General features: G+C 64.0%; 1 protein-coding gene across 1 annotated transcript in view; it reads right to left on the reverse strand.

Annotated features, from left to right (window-relative positions):
- Window positions 1-1,817: 1,817 nt before the first annotated feature.
- The window catches only part of Kif26a (kinesin family member 26A), a 34,172-nt gene continuing 20,061 nt past the window's right edge, over window positions 1,818-15,928 (reverse strand). The window contains exons 5-16 of the mRNA XM_026405552.2: window positions 14,501-14,690; window positions 10,139-10,351; window positions 9,504-9,597; window positions 8,944-9,206; window positions 8,658-8,841; window positions 8,421-8,583; window positions 8,051-8,213; window positions 4,565-7,487; window positions 3,689-3,891; window positions 3,551-3,571; window positions 3,163-3,313; window positions 1,818-2,983 (exon numbers count right to left, since the gene is read on the reverse strand). Coding sequence (XP_026261337.1) covers window positions 2,802-2,983; window positions 3,163-3,313; window positions 3,551-3,571; window positions 3,689-3,891; window positions 4,565-7,487; window positions 8,051-8,213; window positions 8,421-8,583; window positions 8,658-8,841; window positions 8,944-9,206; window positions 9,504-9,597; window positions 10,139-10,351; window positions 14,501-14,690 — 4,750 coding nt within the window. The 3' untranslated portion in view covers window positions 1,818-2,801. The remainder of the gene's footprint in view (window positions 2,984-3,162; window positions 3,314-3,550; window positions 3,572-3,688; window positions 3,892-4,564; window positions 7,488-8,050; window positions 8,214-8,420; window positions 8,584-8,657; window positions 8,842-8,943; window positions 9,207-9,503; window positions 9,598-10,138; window positions 10,352-14,500; window positions 14,691-15,928) is intronic.

The following is a 15,928-nucleotide window of genomic DNA, read 5'->3' on the forward strand; positions in this document are numbered from 1 at the left end:
CCCCAGGGCCAGCCCACCCCACTTGGGCCTGACCACAGAACCCCTGGGCCAGGACAGGCAGAGTGGATCAGAAGTGGCTCCCAGAGAGAAGCAGAAGGACAGGGGAGGCGGCTGGGTGGTCTCTGCAGAAGGAGGGGATCTGCCCAGGCTCCTGCCTCCCGTGCAGCTGCACGGGTGAGCCATGCTGGGCAGTGCATGCTGGGAACAAGAGCCCAGACCTGATTGCAGACCAAGGCTCAGGCAGGCCCTGTGTTGAGCCAGCACTGTCCCCGAGTGAAGGGCCTCTGTGCAGAAGGTCAGTGGTCAGCACAGGCACCAGTCACAGGAGCGTGGGCTTCTCAGCCTCCCTCCTGAGCAACGTCCTGTCCCACCCTGCGGTCCACACCCTGAGCTCCCCTCCCACTGCAACCGAGTCCTCCAAATGCAGACAGAGCAGCTTGGATGGCATTTGGCTGGTGACGAATGACCTTCCCAGAAGTCTGACATCTGCCAGAGCCAACTCTGGCCTCAGAATGGGAGAACGGGGCCTGGGAGTAGGGCCAGCCCTGTATCAGCTGCAGCAGGGAACTGGGGTGGGGCCTAGGAGTGGACAGCCCTGCGACCTGAGCCACAGTGGCCACAGACTGGGACCTATTTAAGGACAACAGAGGGTCCAGGGTAGGTGTTCTGCAAACCCTCAGGTGTGGCTTGGGCTCCTTGGGCTGCTTCTGCCCAGCCAGACCTCCCTAAGGAGACTCAGCCACTCAGCGGTTGTTCGTCCTTCCTTCAACAAGGGCCCCTGGCCCCACTGGGGCCCAGCCTCATGCTACATAGGGGTGTAGGAATAACTCAGACCCCACCCCACCCGGAGGGCCCCACCGAGGCTGGGAGATAGGCAGAGACCACACACAGTGTGTGATGCCACAGGGAGGGGCCCAGGCAGCAGGGCCACCAAGGAGAGGCCTGTGCTTCCACCTAGAGCCAGGAGAGGGGCACCCAGCTGAGCCAGCCCTGGAGCAGGGGCATCCTGGGCACAGGGGCTGCCAGGACACACCTGTGGGCCAGGGGCTCCCTACCCTCACCCTTCCCAGAATCTGTGCCAGAGCCTGGGGACAGCAAGTGGTTGCCCAGGGCCAGGACCAAGGTCAGTCTCAGGTGGAGCAACCTGAGGCCAGAGGAGCACAGACGGGTGGACACCCCATAGCAGCCTCTGAAGGCCTGCATGTGGGGACACTGGTATGGGCTTGCAGGCGCACACAGTGAGAGGGCACTGGAGGTGCCTCAGCCAGGTGGACGAGGAAGTGCCCAGGCCAGGGACTGAACGCTCGGACTTCAGGTCAGTGAGCTCCCGAGAGCCCAGCAGGCAGAGGCCAAGCAGCCAGGCCTGAGCCTCCCCTCCCTAACACAGGTGCTGGCCCTGCCAGGCGGGGTCTCCTGCCAGCTCTGAGTGTCCACAGGTGTGTGTCTGTCTCCTAGGAAGGCAGGCAGGGAACAAAGAAAACCCTCTGAGGGGCTGGTGTCACCTGTTTCAACTGCCGTCACCAGAAGAGGGCTGAGAACCGGCCCAGCTCCAAGCCTGGCTCCCCACCCAGGCTCCGGACCCCACAAACTACATGGGGCTGAGAAGAGGGCAACTTGGGGGGTCAGAGAAGAAGCACGGTTTGAGTCCCAGCCTCGTCACCTGACGGTGTGCTCACCTGACCGTGTTCCAGAGTCCCTGGGACCCACAGGTACATCCCTCCCATGCCCTGTGGCCTCTTCGCTCAGTGACTCCTGGAGGTGGCACCCTGGGGCGAGGGACAATGAATGGAACCTGGGAACAATGGGTGCATCTTTTATTCACAAATAAGAACTGTGGCGCGATGCCACCTACACGCCTGTACAGAGGCCTGAGCGCCCACAAAACGCATGGTGCCCAGGAACGCGGACGTGCCGGGCGGGGCATCCCTCAGCTTGGCAGGCACCGCTGCTCTGTGCTTGGTGCCCCCACTCTGCCCAGGGTGCCCCTAGAAAGAGCCCTCTCCAGCCCAGGAGACCTTCCATAGAAAACCATAAAAACATAGATCATTTGTCTTCAAATTCCCACTGCAAATCCGTGTTCGTAAGCAAAACAATACAAAAATAGGAACCCAACAGAACCTTACAAAACCCACCCTGCTGTCGGGACTGGTTTTTTTTTTTGTGTTTTTTTTTTGTTTGTTTTTGTTTTTGCTGTGGTTTTGGTAAGAATTCCTGCCGTGGAAGAAGGCAACATGTACCCGTGGTTCCGTCCTCGCCCGTGCCCTCGCTCGGGACACAGCAGGGTCCTCGAGGAAGGGAGGGGACTCGAGGTCCGTCTTCCCACTCGGGAGACCCCACTGGCGCCGACCACTCTGCCAAGAGGAAAGGCTATGAAGGAAAAGGACCCGGGACTGAAAGAGCTGGTGAGCACAGGTCGGTCCTGCTACAGAACTGCTTGCTGCAAGGGAGCGGGTCAGACGCAAACACGACCGGCCGCAGCGGAGGCCACCAGGCCGCGGCCAGAGCCCACACCCCGTCTGCTGGTGTCTGGAGTCCATAGCACCAAATGTGAAAAGAAGCAAAGTCCAACTCAAGGTCAAAGGCACTTGCGTGGCTGTTCCGTGGCGACAGTCTTCCGGTCTCTGCGCACCCACTTGCTGTCCGCTGCCAGCCGGCCCTTTCCTCCCCACGCTCCGTCTCTCCTCTGAGCCCCCCATCCTGCACAGACCCCACATCCTCCTCCGTCTAACCCTCAGACATCCTCATGCCATCCACGTCCCGTCCTCACCCCCTGAACACCCCCCCATGCCCAGTGCCCGGCCTCAGACGTCCACCTCCTGCGGCCCTGGCACGGCGGCGGCGGTGGCAACGCTGATGTCGAAGCAGGTGACCATCATGACATGGGCTTTGCACAGGTTCACACACTGCTCCAGGGCAGCTGTGGCCCGCTCCAGGGCCACCAGGTACTCAGCGGACTCAGGCTCCAGCTCCGGATCCACCTCAACTAGAAGGTGGGACAGGGTCGGCCAGGGGCGAGCAGCGACCAGGCCCCACCCCAGTCCCTGGCAAGGCACCCGGGCCCATTAGAACCTCCCCCAGCACCGGAGGGCAACTAGAGGGCAGGGCACAGCTAGGGAGGGTCCTGCTGCCCAGCAGTGGCGGGGGGGGGGGGGGGGGACTTACACTGCTCCAGCCAGCGGCCCGGTTCCACCATTAGTCGGCCCTGGGTCTCAGCCAGCTCCTCGCACAGGTGGTCACGCTTGGCCTGCACCTCCCGAAGCCGCTGCTGCCTGCGCTCTGCCAGCCGCAGCTTGGAGCTGACACACACGGGACCCTGGCAGCAGGGGACAGGCGCAAGAGGCCTCAGGCCTGGCCCACAAGCAGTCACGGGCAGGCTGTGGTTTGCTCCCAGGGCTCCAAACACCCTAGCCTTGGCCATGGCCTCCCTCCACCCACCAGGCACACATGGGGGCCTCATAGACAGGGTAGAACCTGTGGGGGCCACGCCCAGAGCTCCTGAGCAGACAGCAGGGACCACCAGAGGCCCAGGGCTGCCAGGGCTGGCTCCTACCTTCTCCACATCCTGGGGGGGCTGTGGGAAGAGAAGGCGAGGTCAAGGGTCACCCATGCTCCAGAGGCTTGGCGAGCCCCAAGGATACACGGCCACCCTGGCTCCCAGTGTCCAGCCCCAGGCCCCGCGAGCCCTGACCTGGGCAGGGTCTTCCCTCGGGGGTGGGCGGTGCCGCTGCAGGCGCTGCACATCGTCGATCTCATACACCTTAATCTCAAAAGGCTCCTTCAGAGCACCAGCCAGCGGCGGCAGGTCCACCCACTGCCCTGGGAGGCTGGGCTTCCGGCCCAGGGCAGCAGCGTCAGGCAGTGGGGCCGGAATCAGCCGTCGCCGCTGCAGACCTGGAAGGGAGAGCCAGAGCCAAGCGCTGGTGAGCAGAGACCAGGGCCCAGCTCCAGCCCTCTGCCACCCGCATAGCCACACCACTGCCCACAGCAGCAGCGGCACCGCCAGCCTCCCCCGGGGTACCCTCCAACCCCTGACTGGCCACACCACCCTAGTAGCACTCCCTGGCCCCAATGCCCAGAGTCAGGGAGGGGCCAGAACACTGTTCCCTGCAGCCTTGGCAAGGGTTTCCAGGTAGCTGGGACATCACGCCCAGGCTCTCGCCTGGCTCCCTGGGGCCCAGCCAGGGGACTGTGCTTGGACAGGGGTGAGCCCACCTCAGGCATGAGGATCAGAAGAGACACACACGGGTGTACCAACCAACTGGGGGCCTGTGCCCACCCTGTGCTTAGGGCGTCCAACGCTTAAACTGCCAGGGACCTACATCTGTGAAGACGACTCCTGTCTGTCCAGTCCCTGCTGACCTATGAACTGCCCAGGCCCCCATCCTATCCACCAAATGCCCCAGGGGTGCTCGCAACTATTGGGGCTGCGCACCCGGGCACCCTACAGGCCATGCCAGAGACCGCAGCTGTGAGGTGCCCCACAGAGGCCTGTCCATGGGAGCCAGCATGGGCTGCTGGGAAGGCAGGAGCCTGGCATGGGGCGGGGGCAGGCGCCACCACCCACCTGTGGCCCTCTTCTTGGGGGACTTGAGGCTGCGGCAGCGGGCGCCTGGGGAGGCGGCCCCACTCTCGCTGGTGGAGTCGGGGGCCGAGGAGGCGCTGCCCGTGGCCTCGCTGTCACGCATCATGCTCTCATAGCCGCTGCTGCCGCCGCTGTGGTAGAAGAGTGCTGTGCGGCCCATGGCGGGTGGGAGCTCCCCACTCAGCACGCTGCTATTGTCACTGCCGTGGCCACTGCTGTAGCGCTGGGGCCTGCGGGGCGCGGTCACCTTGCTGTAGGGCGAGGGCAGGGCGGGGCCCACAGGTGGCCGCTCCTCAGCCACGTTCACGCCGCTGTCGTTACCGCTGTCTGAGTCGGCCGACCCCCATGAGGAGCCTCTGCCAGGAGCTCCACTGGCCGCCAACTCATGGACACGGCTGTGGGCAGCCCGGAGCGCCTGCTTGGTGCCCATGATGGTGCCACGGCCAGCCTTGGCCCCGAGGCCAGGCGCAGCCCGTGGAGCCATCCGGGGACCCATCACAGGGCCACCAGGGGTCCTGCCCACCGCAGGGGCCAGTGGCTTCACTGATGTTCCCAAGGCCCGAGACCCGCTGGCCACGAGGCTACGGCCCTTGGCCCCACCAGTGGGGGGCTTGGGGGCTCCCATGCCCTTAGCCGGGCTGCCCCGACAGGCAGGGACAGGCCCAGGCGTGGGGCTGGTGGGCGGGACGCCCAGCCTGGGCACAGCCCTGGGTGGCCGCCCGGGGGCCTCCCTGACCTTGCTGCTGCCGTGTGCCAGGCCCTCACTCCGCTCCAGGGACGCGTGGCCGGCGGAACGGTGCACTGCCTCCATCTTGGCAGCTCGAGCTTTCAGGCTGGATGTAGCCCTGGGAATGGAGTGGTCAACCCGGCCACTGGGCCTGGACTCTTCCTCCCCTCGGAAGACTGCAGCTGCCCCGGCCCGGGGCAGGCCCAGGGCCTGGGGAGGGGCCGACCCCCCGCAGTTCTGCTCTAGGCTGGACTTGCGCACAGGTGGAGTCGGGGGAACCGCCCCGCTGGGCCTTGGGAAGAAGCCCCCCTTGAGAGCCAAGCTCCTCTTGCCGCTGGGGGAGGCCTTCAGGCTGCCTGAGCAGATGGCCTCAGTCAGGGTGTCCCCACAGGACACGGCAGGTGTAGTCACACCCAGAGTGGTGGCACCTCTCCGCAACGGTGGGATCCGAGCCACAGCCTCAGGCCTGCGGCCCCCCCTGGCTGCCACCTCGTACCCATCCACCACCCTCTGGGCACCAGCCAGCACGGCCTGTGCCTCAGGCATCCGGGAGATGCCCAGGGTGGGGCTTGAGGCCCCAACGGCAGAGGCCAGCTGCAGCATGTTACAGTCGTCAGCACGGAGCAGCCAGGGGTCCTCCAGTGGGCCTCCAGGGCCGGGTGGGCTCCGGCTGGGGCGGGTACATCCTGCTCGGCTGGCCAAGGAGGTAGTCCTAGGCTTCCGGGGGAGGCTGGAGTGGATGGTCTGAGCTGTGGCCGCCCCCCGTGGAGTCGCATCCCAGGGCTCCCTGACAGATCGAGCCAGGGCTACTGCAGTAGCCTCCCGAGGGTGAGGACTGTGGGCTGAACCAGGACAGACGGGCCCACCACGCTCCGAAGACCTGCAGCTGCTCTCCTCTGGGACACTGCTCAGGGGAGAGGTGTCTGCAGGACCAGATCCTGCTGGGAAGTCGGGGCTGAAGGGGGGCCCGGGTGTAGGGCTGGAGCTATTGGCAGTGCACACGCTGACCTCGCTAAGCCAGGAGCTGATGGACGGACCAGAGCTGCTGCCTGCCCAGGCCGTGCCCTCCAGGGCTCCTGCAGAGCCACAGGGACCCTCAGGTGCCTGCGAAGTGTAGGCATCAAACTCATCGTTGACACTGCTGATGATGCTGACTGGCCGAGAACCCGAGGCCAGGGCCTGCAGAGAGCAGCCGCTGCCAAAGCTGGCCAGGCTGGAGGGCCGTGTGGCCCCTGCCAGCCCCCCCAGGGGCAGCTCCTCCACCACTGTGAACACCAGCTCGTCCTCGCCGTTCAACTCCACGGGCTGCTGCAGGGTCACCGTGGTGGTCAGCAAGCCGCGATCCAGACAGCGGCTGCGAGTGGACGGGCAGGAGCAGGCCACGTCTGGGGAGGGAGGGGGCTGGCCCGCCTGCCCGCTCATGCCCACAGGGGGTGTCCGTACCATGCTGCTGGTGGCCCCTCCCCCAGGATCTGCAGGGGTTTCACAAGCTTCTGGCTGCTGAGGTGGCGGAGGGGCGGGGCTGGGCAGTGGCCTCCTGCCTCCATCCCCGGTGGCCAGGTCTGGGGCAGGTGGCTCGGGCCAAGTGCTGTTGTCCTTTCTCTGGTCACTCTGGGCACTAGCCCTGGAGGGCTCAGGGACACTCCGGTGTGTATCTGGGCCAGGGCTGCCTCGAGGGGTGCTGGCAGCCATGGGAGGGCCCAGAGCCTTCCTGGGGGACGCAGCCTCCGGGGGCGAGAGCTTCTTGCTCCCTCGGGCAGGGCTGGCCTGAGCTCCACCAGTGCCACCTGGGGGTCCCCAGGGGCCCTCACTGCCATCGATGCACTCCAACCGCTCCTGCAGCTCTGCGAAGGTGCTGCAGCGGAAGTGGTCGGCGTCCCGAGGGCCCTCAGAGGGCCGGCGGCGGCTCAGCGCAGGGATGATGGGCACGAAGTCGGGCGGGCCCTCGTTGTCGGTGAGCTCCCGGTCTGACAGCGCAGCCCCACTGGGCCCCACGTAGATGACCGTGTCACAGGACTGCTCACTGCTGGATGAGTAGTCAGGGTCGCCAGGAAGGCCCGGCACCGGGCGGTCAGGGTCCAGGGCCACCGTGCGTGGATGGAAAGGTCTCAGGTGTGGGGGGCGCCGGGCCCGGCCCTCCTCGCAGGAACTCTCCCCGCCTGAGGAGCTGGACGCGTACTGAGGGAAGGCAAGGCAGAGCCCATGAGCATGCCCCCTCTACTCCTCCTGGCCTCCCACCCCAGCCCTGGACCCTCTCTACAGCACAAGGCCGTGGTCTAGCTCCTGCCCCCGCCTGGACCTGCACTAGACTTAGGCGCACAACACAAGGTCTTCTGGGCTTCTCTCCCTCCCATGACAGATAGACGGAAATGCCACAGAATGGCCCCAGGATTCAGCTCAGCGCTGCCTCATCCCAGAATGCCCCAAAGGCCACACTCAGGTGCTGTGACTTGTGCCAAGAAGTCCCCTGATGGGGGTGCCCCAGTCCCATTTGCCCTGGGCTTGGTTGGTGCGGGGCCTGCTGCTGGGCCAAGCAACCCCACCCCCCACGGGAGCAGCTCTGCCTCTGCCTAGTGCACCAGGGGCTTCAGGCTCAGCTGGCAGGGCTATGTGGATGCCACCCGTGGCCCCGGGACACTCAGACTAGCAAGGACAGGCCCCTGCTGCTGCCACCCCAGGCCCCTGGAGGACACCGTAGCCTGGAGTTCCTCGGGTGGAAGGTGGAGGGGATCAGAGCCCACCTTGGCCTTCTTTCTGCGCAGGCGGTGGATGCGGGCGGCCAGCTGCACGGTGCTGAGCGTCTCGGCGTGGTGGGCGGGCGCATCTGAGACGTGGGCGATCATTGTGGTCCGACAGCCAGCGGTGGCCAGGGACTCCCGCAGCAGCATGGTGAGGCTGTGGTCCCTGAGGGCCAAGAGGCTCAGAGGCCCAGCCTGGGAGCGCCTCGGGGTAGGAGGCTGGGCGGGGTGTGTGCTCCAGGCTGGAGCAGGGGCAGGCTCCCTCCAGGACCAGGGCTGTGCCCAGAGCCAGGTCTGCCTTGCACCCTGGACATGAATGTGGCCAGCTCCCAGGACCACCCCAGAGAGTGCCTGCCCAGGTGCCTAAACTCACCTGTAGGGCACGTGCTTGGCCCCATTGACCAGAGCCAAGATAACGCTGCCCAGGGCCGACAGGGACAGACACAGGGGTCCCCCTGTGGCCTCTCCACCCCTGCCAGGTGCCACCTCACAGCTGCCCAGATCGATGAGGTGAAGACGGCTGCGGCCTCCAGACACTGAAAGCGCAGGGCGGAGCCTCAGGAGACGCCCTGGGCAGACGGCTCCTGGCACCCCCCACCCAGGCACCTACTTCCTCCCTGGCCGCACTTGTCCACGCGGTACTGGTAGACGTGCAGGGTGAAGAGCATGTGGGAGCTGCGCCGGGCGTCCTCGCCACAGCCTGCCCGGCTGGTGCTGCGAGCGGCCAGTGCGGCGTCCAGGTAGAGGGCAGCCTTCTCTGCTGTGGGCGCCCGCAGCTCGCTCTGACTCTGGAGCTGGAGAAGGGAGAGGCCACCACGCCTTTAGGGGCTCAGAGCCATGCAGCCCACAACCCCTGCCCACCTTCTGACCGTGGAGGGACAGTGGCCCAGGCGCACCTGTGACCCACATGTGGGGTCCTCTCGCAGGTACACGCCTGGAGACTGGGTGTCCTGGAGACTGCCAGAGGCCACCTCAGACAGCAGGTCGCGCAGGCTCTGGTCCCGGCCGCACACCTCCAGGGCCGAGACGCGGATGGAGAAGCGGGTGCCCGTCCTCTCCTTGCGCTCCTCCACCAGCCTGAAGAGCCAGGAGATGGCACAGGGCACCACGCCCAGGCTCTGGGGTGAGCTGTCCTTCCCGATCATGGTGTACGACTTGCCTGGGGGCCACGGGGCGTGTGAGGGTCCAGTACGGCCACTCAGGCCTCAGACCCACTCGGACTAGGGACGGGTCCCCTGGGCCCTGCCTAGGATACTCGGGTAATCAGGGGCTACTGAGACCCTGGGGCCTCTTGTCCATGGCAATCCCTCTGCCTCCCAGCTTGGGAAGCTCCAGCTTCCACCCCATGAGACCCCACCCACATGCCCACAGCGAAAGCCACCTTCCTCCACAACCCAGGCGCAGGGCCCAGGGATTGCAACAATGCAGATGGGGGACAGGGACAGGGAGCCTTTACCAAGACTCATGTGGCCAAAGGAAAAGATGCAGCCATCAGCCCCGCTGACCACAGACTGCAGCACATCGGCCACTGTCCCCGAGCACACTTCAGCCTAGGGATGGAGAGACCAGGCAGGTGTTCAGGCCTCTGTCCTGGGCACAAACAGGTGGTCAGCCCATGGGGCAGCTAAGCTGGCAGACGTGGCCAGGTGCACAGAGCTCTTGCAGGCACAGGAAGCGTGGGATGTTGGCGAAGAGCAGAGTACACGCAACACGTGCAGGACGCGCTAGCCAGACAGAAGCGCTGCTGCCAGCATGGACACACACCCAGGACACCAGACGACGCAGACACACGGCCACGCTGCCTGCAGGACCCTGGGGCATCAGGTGCCCCACCATAAGGGTGGAACAGCACCTCTCAGAAAGCTTTCTAGGACAGTGGGCTCCCACACGCCCAGCAGCACCCGGGAGACCCGGCCCAGGGAACAGGCAGGGCTGAGGGGTGAAGCCAGGGGCAGGGGCAGAGGCAGCTGAGGCAGGGAGCCAGCAGCCACCGCCACTGGCTCCACTGGGCCCACTTCCCCCTCACCCTCCTGGACACAGCACAGACCCCACCTGTTGTCCCCCAGGTCCCCGGGAGCTACGCCCCACTACCTGCTCCGAGTCCTGGGGGAAGATGGCATCAAAGGCAAACATCTTGGGGACAGCTGCAGTGCCAGCACGCCGGAGGCCCGCGCTGCCTGGGGGCCCGGCAGCTGGATCGTAGAGGGTCACTTGCTTTTTCCGGGGATCCACCTTCAGGTAGGATATGGACTCGGCTGAGCGCTGGACCCCCTGTGCTGGCCAGATGCGCAGCATGACTTTCACCTGGGGGGCGGGTAGAGCAGGCAGATGAGCACCGCCCCCCACCCAGCTGGCAGCTAATTACAGGGCAGGAGTGCGAGTCAGGACAGCGGACCAGGCCTCAGCACGGGCACCCGACACTGCAGGAATGCAGCCAGAGCAGATCCCGTATGAGGTCAGCGGGGCAGGAAAAAAACGAAGCCCAGGGCAGGGTGAGGCCCGCAGGGTGTGCGGAGCAGGGACGGGGAAGGAAGAGGAGCAGGGGTAGGGGCCCCAGACACTCCAGGAGCAGAGAGGTGCTCAGACCCTGCCAAGCAGTGCACTCTGGGCGCAGGCACAGGGAGCACCCTGCTGCCCCCACAAGCCTCTTCCCAGCGGCCCCGGCCCACGGCCTTCCAGGCTCTCATGACACTCCAGGGAGACAGAACAGCTGTGTAATGAACAAGCAAACACACCTCAGGGGCCCGGGGCTTGGTGCTTCTGACCCCCGCCCAGAAAGCCATGCTCCCCAAACTCTATGTCCCTGCAGAACTGGGGTCATCAGAAAGACAGTGGAGATTCCAATATATAACCCAGTCCCGTGTGGCCGGAGGAACAAGGCAGGGTGAGTGGGATGAGCCGGGCCTGAGCTCTGAGAGCCCTGCAGGTGACCAGTCAGCCTGGGCTTATGGCAGAACCAGTGGTATCCCTCTAAAGCACAAAAGAGATCTCTGAATGCACCCTGAGGCTGTGCCCCAGGCCCTCAGAGGAACCAGGGCTGGCCCAGGGCCCAGAGAGAAGCACTGCATACCATCATGGGTGCAAGGGGGCCCCAGGGCGTGTGACCTAGTGGGCAGGCACTGTTCCCCCCAGGGCCACCCTGGGTCAGGGCTCCTAGAGCCAGGCACTGCTCTGCTTTCTGAAGGACACCACCGTCCACTCTCTGATGAAATCTCCAATTTCCCCACGTCAGTGTAAATCAAATTACCCGAGACTCATTTCAGAGCCAATATTTTTCACGGATTTAATTGTAAGTGGCAGATACATAACGCCAGTAAAATTGGTTTACCGTGGAAAGTGCGCACAGGCACCATCCACCCCCTTGGGCATGCAGCACATTGATATGCAGAGCCTCCCCGAGTGGAGTGGGGTGTCCCACCCTCTGGGAGCTGCGAAGGAGCACTTGGCTATTGTGCTCATCAGAACCTGGGCTCCATCAGGCGAGAATCGATGCTTTTATTCCCAGATGACATGAACAAAACTACTTCATTTCCAGACGCTGCTGCAAAGCAGACGAAAAATGTGCACTTCCCAGTAATTTTTGGCAATTTTTTTTCAGCGTGAGCCCCTCACCGCTTCAAGAGCCAAATGGGTCTGGAGATTCAAGAAAATTCCTAGCAGAGAAGAGAGGTGGCAAAGCCCACTTGGGCCCACACCTCCTGCTGGCTGCCTCTGGAGCAGACACTTATCCCAGGTGGGAGGGGACAGGGCAGGGGCTGCACTGTCCAGCCTGCCCCCCGCTGCCCCTGTCCCAGTGCCAGGCCATTGTCTGCCAGGAGAGACCCTGTCATTACCACGGGAAATGACAGTCTTCAGGAGGCAAGCACACCAAGCCTCTCCCCCATGTGCAGATATCACAAAGCCCTGAATGGCTGAGGCTGCCTGCCAGAGAAGAAAACCACATTTTGCATAAAAAAGGAGGCTCTGCAGCTCCCAGAGGTGGCCCAGGCAGGGAGGGGGTGCTGCATCTCGCAGAGGGGATGTCTTTTTAATACCACAACATGATGAATTATCTTAAGTAGCACATTAATGTCAGAAACTGAATGTAATCTAACTTCTTTCCTGTGACAGTATTAAATGCTTTTCAGGAGGCATTTCTGACGCTGTGACATTAGCACTAATAACACCAGGCGCGGGAGGAGCGCGGGGCACCGGGAGTAACAGGAGCTGGGGGGCTGCAGGCCAGGGCTCCTGGTCTGGCGGAGGTGCTGAGTGGTCCAGGGCTGCCTGAAGTCCCCTGGGCCTGGCCCTGGGGGGTGGAGGGAAACCTCGGGGCCTGAAATGACACAGTGACAGTAAGAACAGGGCAGCTCTGGCTGCGGAGCTCAGAAGGCAGCCCCTCACTTCTTCATGGCCTGCCTGAGGGAGTGTCCCCCGACACCCACCACTAGCTTTGTAACCTTGGGAGGTGTGTCCTTCCATTCAGGGCCTCACTTTGGTCATCTTTAGGGTTCTATGAGAATTAAAGAAGAAGTGACCACCACACCCACTTTGCCAAGCAGAAGCCCAATGGGTACAGACAGGCTAAGTGACCAGGCCAGCCCGGATCAGAGCCCAGAGCCAGTGCTGGGCTGGGAGCCTGGTGCCACCTTCCGTCCCGACTGCCCAGCTGTCCTCCAGGTCTGCATCCCACATGGCCAGGACAGGGGCAAACCAGCATCCAGACTGCCTGCCCTTCATGGGACTGACTGTCTCCAGGTGGAGACACTGGGCACCCAAGTCAGCCAGGCTTGGACCCGTCCTCCCTCCTGGTCACGGGATGGGGCTGATTCCTCCTAAGGACACTGCTGGAAGACACAGCTCACAGGCCCAGCAGGGCCCAAAGACCCAGCAGGCGCAGGCACTGGGGTGGGAACACCCTCCTCCCATTTCTCCCCCCCATGCCGTGCATGAGGCAGGGACAGCTACTGCACCCCAGCACCTGTCCAGAGGGGCAGCAAGCCACCTCTCCAAGCAGCAGGCTGCCGCCCTTGCCCCTGAGCCCAGGGCAGCTCAGACAGAATCAGCAGTTCTGGGTCATGAAATGTCCACTTCAGGGACCCAGAGAGCCAGGCCACCCAGCCAGCACATATGCCACAGGTGTGGTGACCTGGGACCAAGAGGGGACATTAATTTATTCAGATCCACGCAGCTGGTCAGCCCAGAGGTGGGGAGTTTGCCAGGTGACTGCAGGTGTCTGAGGCTCGTGTGCTCACTGAAGGTTCCTGACCCTGAGCACAGGGCTGGCCAACCTAGTGTCCAGGCACCAGGTAAGCTTTGTGACGCCAATGGCAGCCTCACTGCCATCGACTCGCCTGGCGGGGGCGGGGCATCCATCCTGAGCTCTATGCAGGGTCCTGGGCCATGAGGCTCCATAACCGTCCCCAGATGTGGACACTCAGGAGGTCCCTTGTGGGGGGATGTGGTAAGGGAAGGACTCCTGGACCGAAGCGTGTCTGGCCCACGATGCTGTGACAGGCCAGCTGATGGAAGACAGCTGCCTTCCAGAAGGGGCTGTGAGAGCAGGTGGGCCAGCCTGGGCCCTGGGGCTGGGGGCAGAGCCAGTGCAACACTCAGCTTCCTGTCCAGGCCCATCCCCGAGGAGCTGGAGCCCCTGGGAGCACAAAGCCTGCTGACAGCCTGAGCAGGGTGCCCGCCTGTAGGGCCTGCCCCTTGGCTGGGCAATGCTGAGCAGAAGCCAGGGCATCCGGGATGGATGACTGGGCTGCAGAGAAGGCCACAGGCCAGAGGAAAGCCCACGGGCACACATCTGGCTTGGGGTCCACCTGTGGCCCCACGCCTCGTGAGCCTGCCCCCCATTTGCTGTGCACCAAGCATCCGCCGTGCCCAGGCGAGCACACGAGTCCCAGCTCGGATGCCCCTCAGGCTGAGGTGAGGTGCTTCTCTAGGCCCCTCAGGGGCAGCAACCCACAGGGCCCAGGGCCAGAGCTCTGGAGAGGGGCCAGGACCAGCCAGCCAGTCCCAGTCAGAGCCCTTGCCTTCTCCAGGCCACTGTGTCCCCACATGAAACAAGGGCCCCCAAATCAACTCCTCTCTCAGTGGCCATGGCTGGGATCTGCCTGGAGATGGTGACTTAGGAGAGGGCATCCCACCTCCCTCCCAGAATCCAGTGAGGACAAGGCAAAGAGGACCCCGGAGCAGGGGTCCCACAGTCCACGACCTGGCTGTCCGGCACATGCCCCCAGGGCCCCCCAACACACAACCTCACACCACTTCCTGCAGCCCTGCCACAGGAAGTCTCCAAGCCTCCTGCTTCCTCCTGGGCGCTGCACCTCAGGGCCCCAGCCTCCCCATCTGCACCCCTGCTGACCATCTTGCCTAAACTGGGAGAGTGAAGTGGGGCCCGTCCACCACCTGCACCTTCCCAGACACCCCTGACCTCCCAGGGGCCACCTGACCTCGGGGCTGGTCTACCTTTCCGAAGCTGCCGGGGTTATCCTTGGTCTTGGAGGCAGCCCTGAGAAGGCAGGGGGGCGCCGGGGGTGGCCACAGCTGCAGGACACCACTGAAGTCCGTGGGGTAGGTAGAGGTACCGCGGGCAGCAGGGGCAGGTGGAGGATGGTGCTTCTTGCGCTTGGAGGCCAGGCTGAGCTTCTGGGCAGCCCTGGAGAGGAGAAGCACCAGCAGCCATCTCTGTCACTACAGCACTGTGTCCACACACGCATAAGGCTACCTCGCCCTCAGACTCCACCCACCATGCCAGGAGACTCCAAGGAAACGTGGCCAGAGTGTGGCTGCAGGGCCGGGGTGTCGCCTCTCCAGGTGGAACTGCTGGAGCCACAGCAGTGTCCCCTCCCTGGCAACTATGCCCAGTACCAAGGCCAGGCAGGTGACAGGGGGTCCAGGCAGACGCGGAACCACTCCCTGCTCTGTGTGGGGCCCTGAAAAGCACTGTCTTTGTCTCCAGTCCTGCAGCTGCTGTGGGAGGCAGGCTGCAGGCCACCACCTGCAGGACCTCAGTGCCGCACCTGTAAGGTGGAATAACGTGACCCCTGGTAGCCCTCGTGCGGTCCCTTCAAGGTGCCTGCATATATGAGGCAATCAGTTAATGGTGCTACCATGAGTACCATGCCTGGCCCTCCCCAGAGGAGACAGCCTCGGTCCTTTGTGGATACCACAGTCAGCGGAAGCAGCCCCTGGGCCCTCTGATGGGCGCCCACACCTGCGAGTCTGGCAACCACTGCTGTGGACTCCCAGGGTACCCAGCAGACCCCAATCCAGGATGTACACACATAGGACGGGCCCAGGCACCACAGGCCGTGCCTCAAGCAGACCCAGGGACACATCCCAGGTCAGTCTGCTGTGCCTGGTCTCACCAGTTCCTGGGGTGGGCTTCCTGGCAGCCCCCAGCCCTCCACCTTCCTGCTCTACACAGTCACTCCCCTGGGCACACCCGCTCAAGGCCCACATCCTGTGCCCAGCACCAGGCCTGCACAACCCACCCCATGTCCTCCAGCACAGGAAACCCAGGGTCATCTCCCACATGAAACTGTGCACAGGTGACCCTGGATGAGCCCTTCTCTCTGTGCCCGTCCTGACCTTCTAGTGGAGAAGCCCCTGGTGAGGGGCAGGCCACCAGGAAGTGAGCGGGCTGCAGACGGGCGCCAGGCAACACCAGTGACACTCACAGCTCCCCTCCCAGCCCTACCCCACACCATTTCTCCCGCCTCCCACAAAGCCCCCTCCGTGCCCAGCTCCCTGGGTCCATTCCGTCCACCCAGGACCCAACACAGAAGGGCCCACACCTGGGGCCACTCAGCCTCCGCCCCACCTCCCACCACGGGGAGCTCTGTGGGCGGCATGCGAGAAACTCCTCTCATCTTTAATAAGAGTTGTCTTTTA

The sequence above is a fragment of the Urocitellus parryii genome, chromosome 6 (genome assembly GCF_045843805.1).
Source record: "Urocitellus parryii isolate mUroPar1 chromosome 6, mUroPar1.hap1, whole genome shotgun sequence".
Lineage (NCBI taxonomy): Eukaryota > Metazoa > Chordata > Mammalia > Rodentia > Sciuridae > Urocitellus > Urocitellus parryii.